General features: G+C 30.8%; 1 protein-coding gene across 1 annotated transcript in view; it reads left to right on the top strand.

The window, feature by feature from the left end:
• The window catches only part of Hacd1 (3-hydroxyacyl-CoA dehydratase 1), a 235,166-nt gene that overhangs the window by 117,330 nt on the left and 96,235 nt on the right, over nt 1-21,601 (top strand). Inside the window, exons 2-3 of the mRNA XM_089589228.1 lie at nt 6,405-6,510; nt 6,894-7,129. Coding sequence (XP_089445354.1) covers nt 6,405-6,510; nt 6,894-7,129 — 342 coding nt within the window. The remainder of the gene's footprint in view (nt 1-6,404; nt 6,511-6,893; nt 7,130-21,601) is intronic.

The following is a 21,601-nucleotide window of genomic DNA, read 5'->3' as shown; positions in this document are numbered from 1 at the left end:
ACTCTGACGTTTGAAAAATTTGTATATCTGTTGCACTTCCTCCCTCTTAAAATTTTATATCCGGTGCAATTTTTTACTTAAATTTTTTGGCAATATGTCATTCAAAAAGGGAGATAGTATGCCCTTCATTTAACCATGTAAAATACTGCGGAAAAACTCATCAACCATGCTCAAACCTAAAAGACATCTCTCGCTCAGTCACCCGAAAAATACCTGTGAACGGTTGAAGAGAGAAGTAAGTGACGACAGCGAGAGTGAAATATAAAGAAGAGTAAATAACCACGGTAGAAGTGAGCGATTGCCCCTTAAGTTTACTACCAAACTTTGACTTTGGCTAGAGTGTAAGTAAGTAAGGGGAAGTAAAAAAAAAAGTAAAGAAAAATCCGTCTTTATCCGACACTCTCAGCCGAATCATTGTTCCTTGCTGATACGCTGCAATAACTTTACGTGTTTAATCTCGTTCGAAGTCTTTTCCATAAAGTTGCGTTGTATTAGTTTTTGGTAGCTACACTATTTTTCTTAGTGTTTTATATGCAACTATCCATCATCACTCCTTTGCTTGAGGTCGTACGTTCTTGTACGCGATACTTGACCATAGTGTCAGAAAATGCACGTAAAGCGTACTCTAAAAAGTGCTGTAAGAACGTGCTACGTTCATACTCTTTTAACGAATTAATAGGAGTATTCTAGAAAGCTCTTTATCATTTACCTAGCAGCGGTGCACACGGTCGCAATGTACCCTCTACATCTAACTTGTTGTCCTATAGCTATCCAAACAGTGAGAGAGTGTATATCGCCTAATGCTAGGAACAACAGGATGTTAAAGGAAATGCAGAAGGCGTACGGTAAAATTGTCCCCTCTCACTCTATGGTGTTGAACAGCTTATTTTGGAGGGTGATGAGTGCCTTCAAATTTTGTTAATTTTTCTGAGAGATTTGAAAGTAAAACTTTTACTTTGTTTATCTGTATAGCGTATAATTCTCAAGCTTTTCGTTCTCAATTTATAATAAAATATATTGTAGATGATAAAAAAGGTGTCCTCCGAGGTTACTCTTAATGGGCGCAATATTATTCGTTTGTCATTAGCAAAAACTAAATTCATAGATAGTTTAAATTACTCACCCATGGAGTTGGCTGATTCACCCTGAACCTTTAGCCTTGCAGGAAATACAAAAAACGGTACTTTTTACATTTATTTTTTACGAAAGATAAAAGTTTTAAAGGTCCTTATCTGAAATCTTGCTTCTATGCGCCAGATTCTATGAACAGCTGCGATCGAGCAGATCTTCAAAAATGGTACGATAAAGTAACTACAAACGTAAGCGCGCAGTTTGACTTTAAAAAAGAACTAGTTGAGTATTGTGTGCAAGATGTTAAAATATTAAGTGAAGATGGAACGGCTTACCGAAAAATTTTCATGCAAGTCGGAAACGTAGACTTCTTTGTTGAAAGTCTGACAATAGCAAGTGCGTGTTCCATACTATACAGAGAAAACTTTTTAAAAAAAGATACAATCGGGACTATTCCTCCGACTATGTACAAATACGCAAGGTAATTTTCTAAGAAATGCATCCATTGGCTCTTGTGGCAAGAAAAAGTAAGGAATGTAGAGATAACACATGCAGGTAGATCGTGGGAATATTGTTTAAAAAAAGGCCCTGTCCTTGATAGTTATTTAACACGTTGAGAAGAAAAAAAATTCGAAAGGAACCGTGTTTCAGTTTCATGTGTGTTGTTTTTATAGTTATATCCGCTATTTCTGTAACGATTGATATCAAAAATTGAATAATAACAAAACTTTAACGAAACAATACCAAAATACTATAAAAACAAGGTTTATAATAATAGAGTACGGGTACGAAATTAATAAGACATGGGAGCATGACGAATTAAAAAAAAATATCGAGTATTTAGACCACATAAAAAATCACCTCATTGCGGAAATCTCTACTTTGAACCCTCAAGATGCTTTTTACGGCAGTCGTACGGAGAATATTGTTACACATTATAAAGTTAAAGATAATGGAAAGATGAAATATTTGGACGACTGCTTACTATATCCTTATATTTATCAGACAGAAATATTTCCACTTAGACATCCAAAAATTTATACCGGTAATAACTTCAGAATTATCAGGAAAAACCTTTGAAAATTTCAAAGAAAAAGTCGAGGGTTATGCACAATTTTTTAACCGCGATCTTTATTTCGTCCTATACTTTAAACAAAAATAACTAGTCGTTTACTTTTTGTATTGTGCCGCATGTGTATAGTAACATTCTCTCAGGAAGAATGATTTCACGATTCAGTATCAGATAGGGCTTTATCATGTACATGGGTATTTGTCAAAATAAAGAAAGCTCCAGAACTAGAGTATAAATTATCAAAGATTGATGTCATTTGGCAGTATGAAATTGCTAAATACGATCCTATTTTTAAAATTGTGGTTTATTTACAGAGTATAAAAACCATTTTTTTTAAATTAAGCGAGTGGAAGTCCCAGTACGATTAAGACGGAAAAAGATTAATAAGAATACATGAACATGTATGAACATAAAGAAGGTATTAAGTTAGATTTCAGCAACATTAAAAAAAAAAGTGGAAAATTCAGTCAAAGGGAAAATTCACCTCTAACTAGTATAGTCAATGATTATAAAGATATGCTGAAGGCATTATGTGATAGTAAAAAGTATGTAGAAAATTGTCTACCAGCGAATGATAGTGTTATTTTTTCAACTTGGCGATATAAAGAGGAAGTGGCACTTTCTTCTCCGTGTATGAACGTTGCTGTAGCTGCATATACGACAGCTCAAGCACGTTTAAAACTATACTTATACCTGAAAAAACTCGATAGAAGAGTTTTGTTTTATAATCCAGACTTAGTAATATTTACAAGAAAAAAAAAAATGTTAGTGAATATGCACCACCTACTGGCTACTTATTAGGACAGTTAACATATGAATTAGAGATGTATGGTGAAGGATGGTATATATAGATCTTTGTTTCAGGAGGTCTTAAATTTTATGCGTACCTTATGGGTACAGCTACTGGGGTATTCATAATGTATGCAAAGTTATGGGTATTAAATTAAATTACGAAAATTCATTAAAAATGAATTTTGATTCTATTATAACTGTGGTCGAACAATAAAACAAAAATATCGTAGATTTAGAGAACACAATAAAAATTAAAAATACTATGACTAGAAAGTCTGACATACATGAAGTGGTAATGCGTTACAAAGATAAAACCTACGCGATAGTTTTATAAAAGTGGCAGATTATTGTATAAGCCTTATCGTATTATTTTGGTTATAAAAAAAATAAATAAAGAACCAGGTGTGGGTCTCAGGACCTCCGACAGATGTGAAACATCAAAGAGTACGTTACTGATATGGGTAATATTCAATTGTCTATGATAAAAGAGTATATGATTTTCTTACCCTAAATTATTTTAATTTCACATTTTTACTTTAAAAAGACAGTTTATTTACGAATATGTATTTTTATCAGTGAATATTATATGTTAAGAAAAAATAAATAAAAATTTATGTTAAAATTTTTTGTATTTATGAATGCAAAAAAAAGGTAACAAAAAAGAACAATACACGGTAAATGGTATCTGAACAACCCACCTACATATAGTTACATACATATTTTCAACATTACGTTGATGTGTATTACTTCCTCTGACTCTCTCCTCTCTGTCTCTTTTCGGATACCTGTGCATAATTGTGCACGTGCGCCAGCTTTGTCAGCTCTTTAATAAAAACGAGTTAACATGCAGTAGTTTAAGTGAACAAAATTCTTGGAAAAACTTTGGATCATAATATAATTTTCATTTTTTTAAATAATTCTGTTCACCAAGAAGCATTTTTTTTAAAATGATGAAAACATAATATTGAAATATTAAAATTAATTTTTTGTTTTCTACCACCGCAAGATATTGACAAAAGCAATAAAAAAGGCCTATAGTTATATCTGTATGAGATCAATAGTGAGAAAGAGAGTTCGGAACAGCAGACGATAAATGGCTCTTCCTATCTCACTTACTCTCACAGGTACTGCCAAAATGCATTTTTCATTTTTTTTCTTAATACTTTGCGCTTATCGGAACACTAAGAAAAGTGCTTATTAATAGAACATTTTTTGCCCTACACGATAGTATTTTTTTTTGCATCTTAAACCACTATGAGATTCAAGCAAAACACACTTTAAAATACGATTTAAACTTCATTCGACCACTTAAAAATAATCATAACTATTTTATTTGCAATTGGTGGGCTGAATTACATATTATATAAAAAACGCCGAACTATCGATCAATTTTCTAATCCAGAAGTTTCTTGGTTCGTATCCATAGGTGATAAGAATAAAAATCAGATGTGCGTGAAGCGTAGCATAATGGATATGGTCCCTGACTACCAATCCGAAGTTTAAGGGATCAATTCTTGGAGTCGGAAAAATTTGAAAATTTTTTTCAAAACAAATATATTTATATACTGTATGCTCACTCGTATTTTAAAATATAAATATATATATATGTATAAATATATATATATATATATATATATATATATATATATATATATACATATACGCTATATGTATACAATATTTGATACTTAACTACACACACACGCAATGTACAAATACATGTATATAAAATTTTACAATTTTCTTTCAATACCACTATTTTGATAAAACAATAACTTAAATATACTTGAGGAGGTTTGGGAGTATTATTCACAGAGGCAAGGAACGGGGAGTCTCCCCTGCCCGCGCAGCTGGGCCCCTTTTACCGCACACCTCCTCTTGCAGTCTACAAACTTAAAACTGTACGACTGTAACTGCTTATATTTTTGAAAAATGCCTGGCAAGGCTTGATTTTCTTTGTCTAGCATCTTCTTTTTATACCAAGTTATCTATGAAAACGTTTTTTTTTATTACAACACATTTAGAATATACCTTAATTTCAATTAAACGGCAAACCTAACCTTACTCTCTCATAAGAGACCGCGTGAAACTATCAATATTTCATAGTTTTTTTCTCGAAAATTTCCCGTGGTAAAAAATGTGAAAAATTCATGTGCACTCCTAATATGTTCCAATTGAACATACATTTTTTTAGCATGTTTCTCCATTTTTAACTTTTCTCTCAAACCTCCTTAAATCCACAGTCACTGAGAATTGAATATTCAATTTAAAATTATGTGAACAATCACTAAAATATAAAACGTTCATGAAATTTTAAGCAACAATTGTAATGTGTAGATTCATTGTATTCACATAAGTTTGTATTTAAATGGACGTACCATAAGTTCCTGAGTTAATCATTATTTAAAAATAATTTTCTGAATTCTTTATATTTTTGAAATATTTATCCCCAACAATAAAGTTGACATAAAAGTTCTATTTTTTACGACATTTTTAACTAACATCAATCTTGTTCTAGAATAAAAATAGTCTCTATTATATGAAAAAAAAAAAATTTTTGAATAATCCATTTCCATCTGTTCGATGTAAACTATTTAGTTTATGAATTGTTTAGGTTCAGTATGATGACCTATTAAAATCTCGTAAGATTTTCTTTTTGTTATATGTTTAACTTGTTACTGATTGAATTGTCAACTTTTGTTGAAGTATTATCTTTATATTTTAAGGATCTAAATTTCTTATTTTTAGAATGATTTTTTTTTGAATAGTAATCATTTATTGCATTACATAATTTATCAGAAGTTTTTAAATCCGTGTCTTGGAGAAATAGTATTGTTAAGAGATCGGTTTGAATTTCTGTTTTTCATTAAAGATTTAAGAAATTAAACTTTCAACTCTTTACGCCGGGAGTTAGGTGCGCGAAGCCCTACTAGTATATATATATATTGTACAGGTTTTGTTTAACTTCATGTAATTGCTTACCTAAAGCCGTATTTACGCTATCTTTTATCCACCATTAAAGCTAAATCAACTTTAAATAAATGATGTTTAATGATAAATGAATTTTCAATCAATACCAAATCAACGTGGAACGGGCAATGTAAATTATGACTAACTTTAGTGCTTTGCATTTACTGAAATAACGTTGATATAGCGTCGATCAAACTTTAAAATCAATGTTGATTCAGCTATAGTTTTACGTTGAGACTTTTTTTTAGAGTTTTAAAATATTAGTTTATCCATGACTTGTTTGCATAATTGTCAATTATAGCCGACACTGTCGCTTAAGTTAGTAGAGGAATAGTGGATACTTTTCTATAATTCTTTTATGTACAGATAGGGCTACCAAAAAACGTATTTGATGTTTAAATAAAATTGAAACTCAATTTGTTTATTATAAATAATGATACTTTATTTTAGTAAGAGTTAATATTATAGAGCTTTTAAGAAAACGAATAATTTTTTTCAGGTGGAGTTATATCTTGTTCTTGTTAATAACCCAGTTTGGAAGAAATGCTCTCTGGGAAACAATTAAATTACCCATAATTATTTTTCAAAATGCGGCACTATTAGAGGTATGTACTAACTTCACATAAGACTTACATTATTTATATTTATGCATTCATAGCTGTACCAAAAAGTCTTATTCAAGATCATAACGAGTTGAAGAGTGCATAATTAATTTTGTGTTATTCTTAATTATTATTTGCTTATATGTTATGAACTTTTTTGTATATTTAATATTAGATTATAGAATATAGATTAGAGTTGTATTAAGATTTTTTGATATTTTCAAAAAGTCTTTTAACATGTTACTTATTACATACATATGTAAAACATGAATATATTATTTACATGCTGCCTTGTATACTTTTCACTTACAAATTTAGTACTTTTTTTTGACGGAAAATCTTTATTTCTGATTTCATTATTCTTTTTTGAAATTATTTTGTTTCAGATTTTACATGCTCTTACTGGTTTAGTGAAATCTAATCCAAGCTTTACTAGTTTTCAAGTCTTCAGTCGAGTAATAATTGTTTGTGGAGTCTTACTAGCTACTCCTTCGACTTCTGCTCCATCCTCATTAGGGCTTCCTTTATCAATACTGGCTTGGTCGATAACAGAGATTATTAGATATAGTTATTATTTTGCAAATCTCGTAGGATACATTCCATACTATTTGTCGTGGTTAAGGTGAGCTTCTTATTTTGTTATTGTAATAGCATAATTTTTTTACCTTTCAATAAGTTACATAGGTCTGTCGATAAATATACTATGGTTCTTCAAATCTTTTACCATATATTGTAATTAACTTGTTATGATTACTACAATAAGAAAATTAATTAATTATTTTATAAGTCAGTAGCTTGTTTTAATTAACATAAGCTGACAGTTGAGTATCAAATATACTTTAAGGAGTAGCACGTATTACGATGGCTAGCAATGTTCCAGTGTATTACTTTACTGAGATATTCAAATAACTCTGCTATGAAAAGGATTTTGCATGTGTCATTTTATGCATGATGATTTCAGCACTAGTGTACATATTGTCTGATTAAGTAATCAATTCCATGAAAAGTGACACAGTTATCGTCGTTAGCTCCCGGCAACGTCCTCCATTGTGCTGGGTTGGGTTTTAATACGTTTAATTTCCTCATTTCCGAGGCCTGTTGCTGAATTAATAAGGAAAAGTTGTGAGTTAAAAACAAGGAAATGTAACATAATTTTATGCAAGATATTTTACAGTCTTAAAAAGCCTAATGTACCTAGAAAAATCTAAGTTTAAAAACACTTGTAGTACTAACTACTTTTCCTTATTCTTCTTTTTCATGTCACATCTTTAGAGATACTTTATAATATTCAAAAAATGTTACTTGTTGCGTACTTAGCATTTCCCTTAAATTAAAGTGTTCTTTATAATTTTTCAAGGTTGAGTTGTCATATAACCATCATTTTATATTTTAAGGCCCTTTTTCAATTGTGGTGGCTTAAAAAAGTGGGTTATGTATTCGTTGACACAGAGAATCGGAGAAGGTTGCAGGTAAAGAATAATTCGATACGAAATATGTCTGAAAATAAATAATAGAGCTCAATATATTCATGTAACAATTGTAAATTTAAATCGCAAACTAATGAAAAATTTACAAATTCACTGGTTCGCACGCTCAATGATCAGTGATTTAAACGTACATGTTAAGTCGGATTTTAATTAGAATAACTTAATATGTAATAGCAGAGCGGCGTTGGCTTAGTAGTAAGCGTGATTGTTACTAATACAACGCTGTTCTAGGGGTTATGGATTCGATTCCCGGTAAATGCAGATTTTTTCAAAAACTGTTTTCATCGGGAAAAGTTCCTATGTAACCCCGGCTGTTTTGGGGCGGGATTTTTTGTGGAATTTTTCTTCAGAGTAATTCCAGAGTTTTTTCCTTGCCCCACAGGTTTTCGGGTTTAGGTGAATGCGAAAAAGTGTTAGGGCTGTGAGTAGGGATTAGCGGATCTGATGCCAGGCGTCGGGCAGGGATTGCTGGCTTTACCAGCGAAGAAGTGGTCCCTGAAATATTAGGCTTCTCCGGGGATGCTAATTAGCCTGGATCCGATGCTTTGGCAGAGAGCGCTGGCTTAACCGGTGAGGAGTGGACGTCCTGGAATAATGGAGTCTTCTGCGGGGAAAGGCTACACAGTGGCGAGTGGACCTGATGCACCACTGGTGCAGAGAGTATCAGCTTAACTGGCAAGGTGTTCACCGGAGATACTCACACTGTGCCCATGGATTTAGGTTAGATATCAGTAAAAAGTAAATTTACACGTTATTTTAACTTAGCATAAAGTTATAAAATGAGAAGTAAATGAAAGTATCGCTCTTTTAATAGTTTTCTTATGTGAATAATAATAATAATGTTTATGTCCGCGAATACAGAGCCGACAAAACTCTTATTCAATAAATTTAAATAAAGTGCCACTTTTTCGTGAACCCGCTAAAAGAGTATTTTTAATTCTTACCTTACTCTAACATAAAAAGTTTATTCTATCGATTACTTTTATTTATTGTACTCCGAAATAAATCCCTTTAGCCATACGTGATAACTGACGACGCTAAAATCTTAGTAAGATCTCTGAGTTCTCCTGCAATTCTTTACTTATATCAATAAAACAAAAATTAAGGAGTGTTACTTAATTGTAACAAAAAAAAAAAAAAAAAAAAAAAAAAAAAAAAAAAAAAAAAAAAAAAAAAAAAAAAAAAAAAAACAGTAGATCGAGGAAAAAATCTTAACACAATACTTAACACTACAACTTAATCTACTAATTGTGAAAATCCAACAGTGGAAAACTCAAAAACAATTATAGTAATCAATGCTACTGGAGAGAAACGGATCAGGATCGCAAAAAAATCACCGTGCTGGGTGATCGTATTGACAAAAAAAAAGTATGGGAATATGGACGAGACTTCAAGAACTGCTTCAACCCATGAAGGAATCCGCTCACCTTAATTTCCTTTTTAGTCCTTTCCTCGATAAACAGAAATTAAGAACTGCCTCTCGTCCTTTCCTTTTTCTCACAGAACACCTTGGGTCGTCCCCTCTGATCTTCATCCCTCACCCGCGCAACCGTGATCGCCGATTCTGCCGTGATACGTGACCAATCACATATCGATAGAGGAATCAGTGACATAACCACGCCTCCTCCCCAGATGCCTTCGATCCTCCATGGAATTTTCCACGCAGCAGCATGATTCAAAACAAATTTATTTAGAGATCCTTCCAATATTTTAAACGCGTTTACTATAATATCATATTATTGTCATGAGTTAGGAGTTATTTGCTTACATATATAATTTATATAATTTATAATTACTGACCACACTCGATGAGTAGTGGTGGGCTACTAACGAAAACAGCCCGCCGAGGAATGCTTAACGTGAAGCCTTTGCTCAATTTTATTGTTTATTCTAACTTATACGCTCAGCACAAGGATCGGCAGTTGCTGAGTCCACACGCTTGGAATTTGTGGCTTACGTTGGTCTTTCAACACCAGTTGCAACACTTTGTCTCGTCAAAACAAACCCCTATTTTTTTGGTAGGAGCCATTATAACGAGTCCAAAGTGTTGCATGTAAAAGTATTAGTGAGGGGTACAATGGGTGGGGGGAGTATGAAAAATCTTGTCGAGCAGAGGGGAGAACATACGAAATCTTAGAGTCGTAGAGAGGGAGGGAGGAAGAGAGAGAAAGGGATAATCCGACCTGTCTGTAATATTGGGTATGAGCTTGCTTTGATGGGACCAAAGTATTTCTGAAGTGGTATGACGCGTGGGAAAAACATGCGAAATCCTTAAGTTGTAGAGAGAGATCTCCCAGTCTGTTAAACCCCACCTTTTTCTCTATCTGCTACCATCAGTGCATTCGCCAAAAATTTTATTATAATTAAGGTAAAAAAAAGTTACGCTGTCGCGTAACAGTGGTTTAGGTTATAATTCTTGAATCTCAAGGATTAAATAATGTATACTCAAGAGTTTAAGGCTCAGTTTTTACTCATTTAATTTATGACTCTAAAAAACTAATTTTTTATATCTTTGCTTCGAACTATAAAACTATAGTCTGATAAGAACTAAAATGTGATAGCTGTTACATACGTAAGAACATACTTACTTCACTATGATTAGTTACTTACACATATTCAGCCATGTGTGGGACATCTTCATGTTTTGAAAGAGTGATTCTAGTCCGCAGTGATGATTAAGCTCCAACAGTATAACTTACGATGTGTCATGCGTGGCACTACCCTTTAATCAGACACAGATGATAGAGTCATTGCGTGGCCCACAGTTTTTATCTGTAGCGGCTAATCAACTTTTTTTGACATTGATAGTCTTTATGCTAAAGGTGCTCACGAATCCATAAACGATGCATGAATTGCTAGATTATACTGATTAGTCTTCCGATCCTCGAAAATGCTCGCGATCACTGTGTATCGCCGAAACGAACCGATCAATCGCACAATCCACTTCTCTGTATAATAGCTGGCCCAAAATGATCGTGCTCTTACGAGCGATGTGCGTAGATCCAACCGCAGACGTTTAGCTTGAATGTTCGAATACCTCGTGTCAGCAATGATGATCAAAGACAGAAAGAGAGATTATTCTTTTAACAGATTCTCAAAAAATTGCGATGGACTAGTAATAATGCTAATAAAAGAAAAATGAAGGGAGTTTCTACTTTTCACAAATTTTGTTGATTTTTCCTACAGTGTAATATTGCATTTGCTTTCTGAGATATGGATATCGGAAACTGTCTTGTCACACATTGTTTATCAGTTCAGCTTTATTATCCAATCACCTTATTATTTTTGCTGTATAATATAACACTTTATGTATTTCAATATTTAGAAAATTTAATCGACGGTACACTACCACGCTAAACAGGGAGTAAACGTACTACCGATAAGTGAAATGGTAGAGGTGTCACGTGGCAGTAATGGAAACAAACGATGATGCACACAGTCATAGAGAACAGTAAAAGACGTCAATTATGAGTATACATACAGAGCAAGGATGATTAATAACTGTATACTTTGCTAAGGACAGTACAAGATATATATATATACTAGTGGGGCTCACGCCCCCCTGCGCGCACTGCACGCCAACCCCCCAACTTCCGAATATTGTGCATCAATACAAAGCAGTATCAAAACAAAGTACAATTAGAAGTTACGTAGATGCTAGATATGTAAGTCCAATGGAAGCAGCCTGGAGACTTCAAGAATATCCAATTTGTGGTAGAAGTCGTACAGTTGTAAATCTAGCTGTTCATCTTGAAAATAAACAAATACTCGTATTTGAAGAAAATAATATCAAAAATGTAATCAAAAATTATCAAACACCCCTTACAGCTTGGTTTGAATTAAATAAAGTAGATGATTTTGCAAAATCACTAAAATATATTAACATTCCAGAACATTACATTTTTGACAATAAACTTAAAATTTGGAAAAAAAGGAAAGTTACACTAAAAAATATTGCTATAGGTAGATTAAACATAGTATCTCCAGAAGATCATGAACGCTTTTTTTTAAACTTATTTTAAATAAATTACATGGGGCTACATCGTTTGAAGACGTTAAAAAACATAATGGAATAACATATAAAAATTTCAGGGATACTGCAATTGCAATGGGTTTAATAGAACATGATTCTGAAATCAACAATATTTTTAAAGAAGCCATAACAATTATGTTTCCATACCAGTTAAGACAATTTTTTGCTTAGTTTTTGATTTCAGAAAACATTCAAGGAAATAAAATATGGAATGAATATAAAAAATATTTTACGGAAGACTTCGATAATAAAAATAATCATTGTACATATTAGTCAAATTTTGGAATCGGGAGGTAAATCATGTGAGTCTTTTAGTTTACCGACACCAACCATAAGCAACTACATAAATAATTGCAATATCGAGGAAATATCTTTCAGTAAAAAAATGTTCGATATAATGTACACAACTTTAAATGAAGATCAAAGAAAAATTTTTAAAACTATTTGTGAACAAGATGAAAAAGTATATTTTATAGATGGTCCTGGTGGATCCTGAAAAACCTACTTATATAAGACACTCATTTATTACTTTATTTCTAGAGGTAAAAATATTTTGTCAATGGCTTGGACAGGAATTGCATCTGTATTACTACCAAAAGATATGACCAGTCATAGAACTTTCCGTTTACCTCTAGACTAAGATGATATTGAGAGTGTATTTTGAGAATTTAAAACTAAAAAAAAAAAGATTAAGGTAAGTTGATTTAATTATATGAGACGAGGCTTCTATGATTCCGAGAAAAGCTCTAGAAATCGTTGATAGAACGTTGAGAGACTTGTGTAATACAAAACTTTGCTTTGGTGATAAATTAATAGTATTAGAAGGAGATTTTCGACAAATCCTTCCAGTTATAAAAAACGGTAATAGAACTATAATAATAGACGAAACTATTGAATCATCATTTTTATGGAACTTCTTCAAAATTTTACGATTACAAAATAATATCCGCTCTAGTAATAACGATTTTTTAAAATTATTGTTAAGAATTGGAGAAGGGGACATAGGAACATTCAACATTCCTAAATTCTGGATAACAAATGATGTCTGTACCAAAATATTTGGTAATTACAGCAACTGTTTTGACAATAACGTGATACTAACTTCACATAATGAATATACTTTTTTTTTAAACAATAAGATTCTAAGTAAATTACATGGGGAAACTAAAACTTATTACAGCATCGATGCTGCAACATACAAAGGTGTTGATAAATCAGATGATAATATTTATATAAATTTTTCCGTAGAAATGTTAAACAACATTCGTAAAGGCTTGCCACCTCATGAACTTAAATTAAAATAGGTACAATAGCAATGTTAATTCGAAATTTGAGTATATCAGACGGATTATGTAACGGTATACGATTGCGAATTACTAAATTACTGAAGTATAACGTAGAAGGCGAAAAATTAACGGGAGAAAAAATTGGTAATAAAGTTTTCATTCCAAGAATTACATTAAATACTGGAAATACTTCTTTATTACCTTTTATTTTATATAGAAAACAATTTCCATTAGTTGTAGCATTTGCTATGACTATAAATAAGTCTCAAGGTCAAAATTTTGATAATATGGGATTATACTAAACAAAACCTTTATTTTCTCATAGTCAATTATACGTGGCTTTATCAAGATGCGAAAATAAAAATGGAATTTTTGTTCAAGTCGATAAAGAAAACAGTTAAGAGATTTAAAATATAGTTTGGAAAGAAATTTCTGAATATAATAATGTATCTTTTATTCATAACATGATTTAATTATTATTTTTTTATGTATAGGTGAAATTTATTTATTAATAATACATATCATGAATGTATATCGTGTTCATTTATTGTACCAATTTCAGCATTAATTTAAAACAAAATAGAAATGGACGTAAGTCTTCGTGGTTTCATCAGGCTTTATAAGATGACTTATAAAGTGATGCGAACGTTTTATTGTTTATATTAATGATACTCTAAATTTAACTTAAGTTTATGTACGTTAAAAGAAGAATTTTGTAATAAAGGACTATATAAGTGATGACGATATTATAATTATGCGCACCAATATATGTGTATATATTAGTTGGTTTCAAAATATTGCTAACTCCATATAAATTGGTTTTTAAACGTACTTAGTTGTATAAATAATGATGTTTTGCGCAACAACCCCCTATGAATCAATTTATGACTTTTAATTTCTTCTTGACGATGAAATAAATCATGGCAATAAGACAGCTTCGTCCAAAAATAGGTAAAGACGGTATGATCACGGTCAGGTTTCAAAAAAGTGGAGTAGGGAGGCGGTGGGGGCCATAAAAAAATTCGTTGGGGTCAGTGGGAGGGCCATAGGGGGTTGGTGGGGGAATGTGGGATGGTTTGAGAAAAAATACTATACATTATTTCCATGTGTTTTTGTAGGAATGTGGTAATAGACTTAAACACATCGACAGGGCTGGCAAAATGCAACGTTACAAAATACTAACAAAAAAGTCAGCCCACTGAAAACTTTATGCTCACGAAGAAACCAAGGGATCCAGTAGATAGAAATACAATTGATTGTATTTAATTTTAGCTAATTATATTATTGTGCAGTAATCTGTAACTATTTGATTAAATATTAAATTATACATTGTTATTACCCCATGAAGCCATACGTGGTTGAACCTCCTGGCTTGAATAAAGACTTAAAATATACTTCTATACCATTCATATAATATTTCGTGGGGGGTCGGTAGTCGGGCAGTGGAGGGCCATAAAACAATGTGTGGGGAATCGGTGGGGGGGCTGTGGGGGTCGGTGGGGGGCTGTTGCGGGTTTTGAGAAAAACTACAATATGTCGAAATTTTCAAGAAAATAAAGGATTTTTACCTCATTTTGTGGGGGGTTGGTGGGAAGGTTGTGAGGTACAAAGGGTGGGCCGTGGGGGGCTTGTGTGGAATGCCCTACTGAGTTTACTATAAATTATAGGAAGATATATGTATATATATATATGCTTATGAATAGTGACTGATGCGGGCTTCACGTGCTTCTAACATATAATCAATAACATGGTAGAATTATGCTGACGTCTGCATAATTCCACTTTTGTCCTTATAATAACCCTTACATATATGTGATGTATATATATATATATATATATATACTAGTGGGGCTTCGCTCCCCTGCGCGCTCCGCGCGCCAACCTTCCTTTTTATCGTGTAATAAGTGTAATTTTTTGAAAATAAGGTTTGTATAAATATTTTTTTAGGCCTTAAAAAATGATAAAATTAATTGTTAGTACGAAAATAATATATTGAAGTATATTTTCCAATATTTGGAAGACTATGGCATTTTTCGAAAATACTCGGGAATAAATTTTCTACGCTGGGGTATGATTACTGGTCTGTTTTTCAAGAAATATGAAGAACAAGCTGCTAATTACAAATAAAAGTGGTAAAGTTTATAAAGACAGAGAGATGTGCCCTTGAATTTTTGTTGGTGAGCTTTATTATTTCTTCTAGTGGCTCCCTTTTTTAAATGAGCTGTCTATCCTGTATGTGTCAATAAATATTTCTAAGCTCTTATAACTATATATGCCCACTGCGCTCTCTGCGCACCAACCCCCGTAATTGCAAATTAGATTTACAAATTATGGAAAAATACCCGAATTATATTAATTGTTACTTAAAATTTATGTATGTAAAAAATGTATGTTGATCATAATTAATTACATGAATTTCTAACAATCACTTTTTATTTTCCCTGACTAATAACAGCTATTTCTATGGGATTAGTAGAACACGATTTTCAAAACAATATAATTTTTGAAAAAGGCTGTAACGTTATGCTGCTTTTTCAACTACGAAAATTTTTCGCATGGTTTATTATGTCTGAAAATTTTTTTTCAATATTATTTGGAACAAATACGAGAAATTTTTCATTGAAAATTGTAAAGATGATTAAAATAAAGCTCTTTTACATTTAAATGAAATTTTTAATTCTGAAAATATGTCTTGTAAAGATTTCAGTTTACCAGAACCAATAGAAACGATGAAAAAAAATATTGATACTGACAACGATGAAAGAATATTTTGTAAACATAGATTTCATGAAATGTTTTTACAACTCAATCATGATCAATGTCGAATTTTACAAGAAATAATAGAATTTAAAAAAAAAAAAGTTTTTAATCGATGGTCCTCGTGGATCTGAAAAAACTTTTCTATACAAATGAATAATTTATTATTTCATATCAATTGAAAACAAATTCTTACAATGGCTTGGACCGGTATTGCTTCTATTCTGCTTCCAAAGGTAATGACCACTTACAGAACTTTCGGACTTTCTTTGGAATTAAGCACTATAGAAAGTGCATTCTTTTAGTTTGAGCCAGATAAACAAAAATTACGTAATGTAAAAGTAATTATTTGGGATAAAGCTTCTATGTTACCAAAAAAAACGTTAGAAATCGTTGATAGGACTTTAAAAGATTTATCTAGTGGTAGTAAACCTTTTGTAAATAAAATAATAATTTTAGGTGGAGCCTTTCGTCAAATTCTCCTTGTAGTAAAAAACGGAAGCAAAATTACGATTATTTAAGAAACCATAAAATTTTTCAATTTTTGGCCTTTATTTAACATTTTTTATTTAAAAAATAATGTACGTTCAATTGATAAAAAATTGTCTTCATTGTTACTGGATATAGGAGAAGGCAAAATTAAAACTTTTATAATTCCTCAGACATTGAAAACAAATGATATATGTTCTTAAATTCTTAATAATAATGATTCTTTTATAAGTAAAGCTATATTAACATCTCACAATAAATACACTCTTTTTTTGAACAAAAAAGTTTAAAATAATATGGTAGAAATATTAGTAACGTACTATAGTATTGATGAAGCAACTCACAAAGAAGTAGATAAATTAGTCGATCATATTTATACTAATTTCTCTACAGAATATTTAAATTGTAGTAAAGAAAGTCTTTTTTCTTACGAGTTAGATTTAAAAATCAACGCTATTGTTATGTTAATACGAAACTTAAACATATCTGAAGTACTTTGCAATGGTACAAGATTATGAATTACGAAATTATTTAAATACAACATCGAAGCTGGAATAATCTCAGGTAAAAAAAAAAAAGGACATAAAGTCTTTAGTCTAAGTATAACACTCAATACAAACAATTCTTTTTCACTACCATTTATATTGTACAGAAAACGATTTCCATTTATCTTAACTATTTCTATGGCTATTAATAAATCTTAAGGTCAAAGTTTTGATGCCTTAGGATTGTACTTTAGAAAACCATTATTTTCTAATGGGCAATTATATGTTGCACTGTCTAGATGTGAAAACCAAAAAAAATTTTTATCCCAATTGAATCAGAAAACAAATTTGAAATTCAAAACATTGTTTGGAACGAAATTTTAGAGTAACAAAAAAATTATGCTATAGTTCATTACTATTTTTATCCTCTCTTGCAAATTTTATCTTTCATTAAAAAAGCAAATTTCAGTACCGTCTAGTACCCAGATTTATGTAATCATAAACAATCTGTTTTTTGTTTCATATTTTCAGATACACCATCATGGATGCAAATTTTTATCAGTGTGATAAATATAACTCAAAATTTTCAAATCAAGAGTGTCTATTATCGCACGAAAAAATTCACAAAAAAAAAGTTTTTGTATGTGATCTGTGTAGCATGATAATATTAAACAAGAAAAACTATTTGCGTCACACAAAGAAATGCCAAAACATTGAAAAAATTTTTAAGAGTATTAAATGCGAAAAAAGTTTAAAAAGAAATCATCACTTACAGAGACATTTAAAAACTCATGAAAAAAACGTTAATAAAAATATTTGTCAAAATTGTGGAAAAGGTTATGTAGGGTTAACTTTATTTCTTATTTTAATTTTAAAATCATTTTAACACGCTCTGACACCTCAAAATAATTTCGGTGCTGCCGCAAAATAAAGTAAAATTTATCATATTTCTCTGTTATTCCAATTTGATTTGAATTTCTAATGAATCCCCTATGTCCTCCACAATTTTTAGAAATTCCCCTACAGGCCCCTCACATGATAAAATAAGCAAATTTTTCCACCACCTATGAGGTATTTCGAATAGTGCTTTGGTTTTTTTTATTAGGTTTTTAACAATTGTGTTAATCATATTATTGAGAAAGTATAATTTAACTACATCATAAAATTATGCTTATGCAATATACAGCTAATAAACCAGTCAAATATCTAAATCGTAGATTTTGATGTTAGCCCTACTCTCCACGGAAAGGCAATTAAAATAATTCAGTAAAGTTTACTTTGTTTTTTAAAAGCAGTTCATATACTGAAACAAACTATTAAATTATCAGTTTGATATTTCTGCTTAAAGAAGGATTTTTTTTTGTTTTGTATTTTAATGTTGATAATATTGTTAATTCAACTTGAAGATAAAATCAACCAGTACAATTTGTTTATTAAATACAATTAAATTTAATTTAAAAAAATTTTCCTAAACTATATTTTTTATTTATAATTTACCATCACACTTAATTCAAATGGATAATCCATTGTTACTTGTGCATCTTTCTAAAGCATTATACAATCGAATTAAACAAATTCTTTGTAAATTACAATCTAGCTTTATCAAAACTTTGACCTTAATATTTATTAATGGTCATTGAAAATTCTCATACTAAAGGAAATAGCTTTCTGTACAGAATGAAGAGTGATAAAGATGTATTTTCAGTATTCAGAGTTATGTTCGGAATAAAACTGTTTCTCTTATTTTTTTATCAGTTATGATTTCAGCTTCAATGATATGTTTAAATAATTTTTTAGTTTGTAATCTTCTACCATTACATAAACCGTTAGCAATACTTAAATTCCTGATCAGCATTATGATCGTTCCAATTTTCAAAATTAGCTCAGAAGGTGTCAAACCTTCACGAATGTTATTTAAAACTTCAATTGGAAAATTTATGTCAATATCATTGTCAGACTTACCAACCCCTTTATAAGTTGTATAGTATATGATATAGTAAGTTTTTTATCACTCCTGGTAAATAATTTAGAATTTTGTTGTTTAAAAATTGGATGTATTTATTCATGGTGTCCACCGCATCTGCTGAAAAAAATTCCCTGAGATTTTCAGGTTTTCCAGAGCCTAATTTTTAAAATTCCAGGAGTTTTTTAATAATAATAGTTTGTCAAATATGAGTTACAATTTTTATTTGTCAGTCAATCATTATCTAATAACAATTTTTTTTTATAATAAACATATAAAACATGTAGTACATAAAAAATATTTATCTGTTAAACAAACTAAACTTATATCTGTTTCAAATTTAATATTTCTTTCTCTACTACAGCGCTTTCTTTTAATGCGTCATCCATTATTTTTTTTCTTTTTAGTTTCTAATTTTTTTAAAGCTAATGTTTTTCTTTTTTTTGCATTTTTCTCTTCTAGTTCTTTATCACGTTTTTTCTTTTCTTTGGTTAAATCTTCTTTGTATAAAGATGATGACATGCGAACACTAGAAATTGACTTTTTGCTTATTTTAAATTTATGTAAAGGTTTTTGACGCGATTTAATTGCATCGTAAATCATTCTTTGAGCTATTAATGATTTTTTCTTTTGATTTTCCACAATACAGTCCTTATTAATAGAAAACCCTCTTTGAAGCTCAGAATTACCGTGTGAAAAAATCATAATAATTTTTTTTAAGTCAAATAAATTACTATATTTACCAGCTCCGTGAATATCTCGCATCGCGAATACAAATGGTACATCGATCTTTATTCAACTAAAATCAATCCCAAATACTACCTAACTAAATTTTTAAAACTTTTTTTTGTTTTAATAACAATAATGCCATAGTTTATAGTATAATACTCACGCCTCACAAAAACCAGAAACAGTTTTCTCTTGATGATACGATGCACTGTTTGACAAGAACTGACAGTACTAGGTTAAAAATTCTGCATATACACGATAGACAAAAGCCGATCTACCTGTACAACTAACTAACTTTAACGCCCACAAAAGAAAGATCTGACGGATGGCGCTATTGTCACTATAACTTACGCTTCTGCTAATCTGCTTGCTGATCATATAGAGATATCTCTATGGTCCTGGTACAAATGTGGCAACCGCGCTCAATTTAAAAGTATTATATTTAAGTAGATATGTTATATTCTCCCATCTATTGTATGGATCATACTTATATTAAATTTGATAAATCTCTACTTTAATTAAATTTAAGTATTAATATATGTGGAGAATTGTTATGGATAATTTGTATTCATTGTAATGTAAAAAACTCTATATAAAATTTCCAGAAATATTTGAAAATTCCCTGAGATTTCCAGGTTTTTCCAGAGCAAAATTAATTCCCTGAGATTTCCCGGTTTTCCAGCTTTTCCAGGTACGGTGGACACCATGTTATTGTGGGAAGCGAGAATATCATGTATTAAATAATTTTTATTTTTCAAGAAAATTGTCGATTATACATCAGTTTCTCATGCTTCATAAATTTTCAGTGATGTTTTTCTTCTTTATCTGAATTCCACCAATAATTTAAAAAATTGTGTGTCGTTACAGTGAATAATAATACTCAATCTTATTTATGATTTAATACTTTCGTATATGATCGTACTTCTGTTACTGTTCTTCGAAGCCATCAGAGTTTGACGGAAAACTTCACCTAAAATTATTAATTTGTTTTCAAAATGTATGACCGTATTACATAAATCACGCAAGGTTCTGTCGACTATTTCTAATGCTTTTTTGGGACCATTTAAGTCTCATTTCTAATTATTAAATGTATTTTATTAAATTTTTTTCTTTCTGATCCCGATTCAAACAATAAGCTTACAGCAATATTCAAATTTAAAGGTAAACCAAAGGTTCTATGACTGGGCATTCTTTTAGTAAGCAAAATTGAGGTGACACCAGTCCATGACATCGATAAAATTTTTGTATCAAGTGAAAAAAAGTAATGTATTAAGGTGTTGTATAAGAATCATGTTTCTGAATCACCAGGACCATAAATAAAGATAATTCTATATTTTCTTTTACAGATCGTTTTCAAAATTTTCATCTGCTTTGCATTTAATTGCAATAAATTAATCCTATAGCTAAAAAATTAAATAAAAAATTTAGTGTATTGGTCATTTAGGTTCTTTCTTCGGGGGCTTAGCGCACGAAGTGCGTGGAGGATGAAGTCCCACTAATATATATTAATACAGATCCACTAATTTATGCACACAGCATTTTATGGCATGAAACAGATTAAGTTCATAATAAATAGTACAAATTATGCTGGTGTAGTAGAGATAATATAAGAGAAATTTTACAATTAATTAATATAATTAAGGATATAAGACGGAAGAAAAAACCAAGTTTCATCTTACGGAAATTACAACAAAAGTAGTGCATGTTGTCATGCACAGGAAAGACATCTGTATCACTACATAAACTTTTCATGCAACTTGTACTACTTTCTCCAAATGATATTGTTATGTAGTGGTATAGATATATCTTCTACTGTACAGGACAAATCAATCTACTTTTTCTCGTCTTCATGGCACATAAATGTA

Source organism: Copidosoma floridanum, unplaced genomic scaffold, assembly GCF_036245765.1.
Source record: "Copidosoma floridanum isolate Cflo_tuat_1 unplaced genomic scaffold, Cflo_Japanese_pri ptg000008l, whole genome shotgun sequence".
Taxonomy (NCBI): Eukaryota; Metazoa; Arthropoda; class Insecta; order Hymenoptera; family Encyrtidae; genus Copidosoma; species Copidosoma floridanum.
This window is presented reverse-complemented; position numbering and strand designations above follow the sequence as displayed.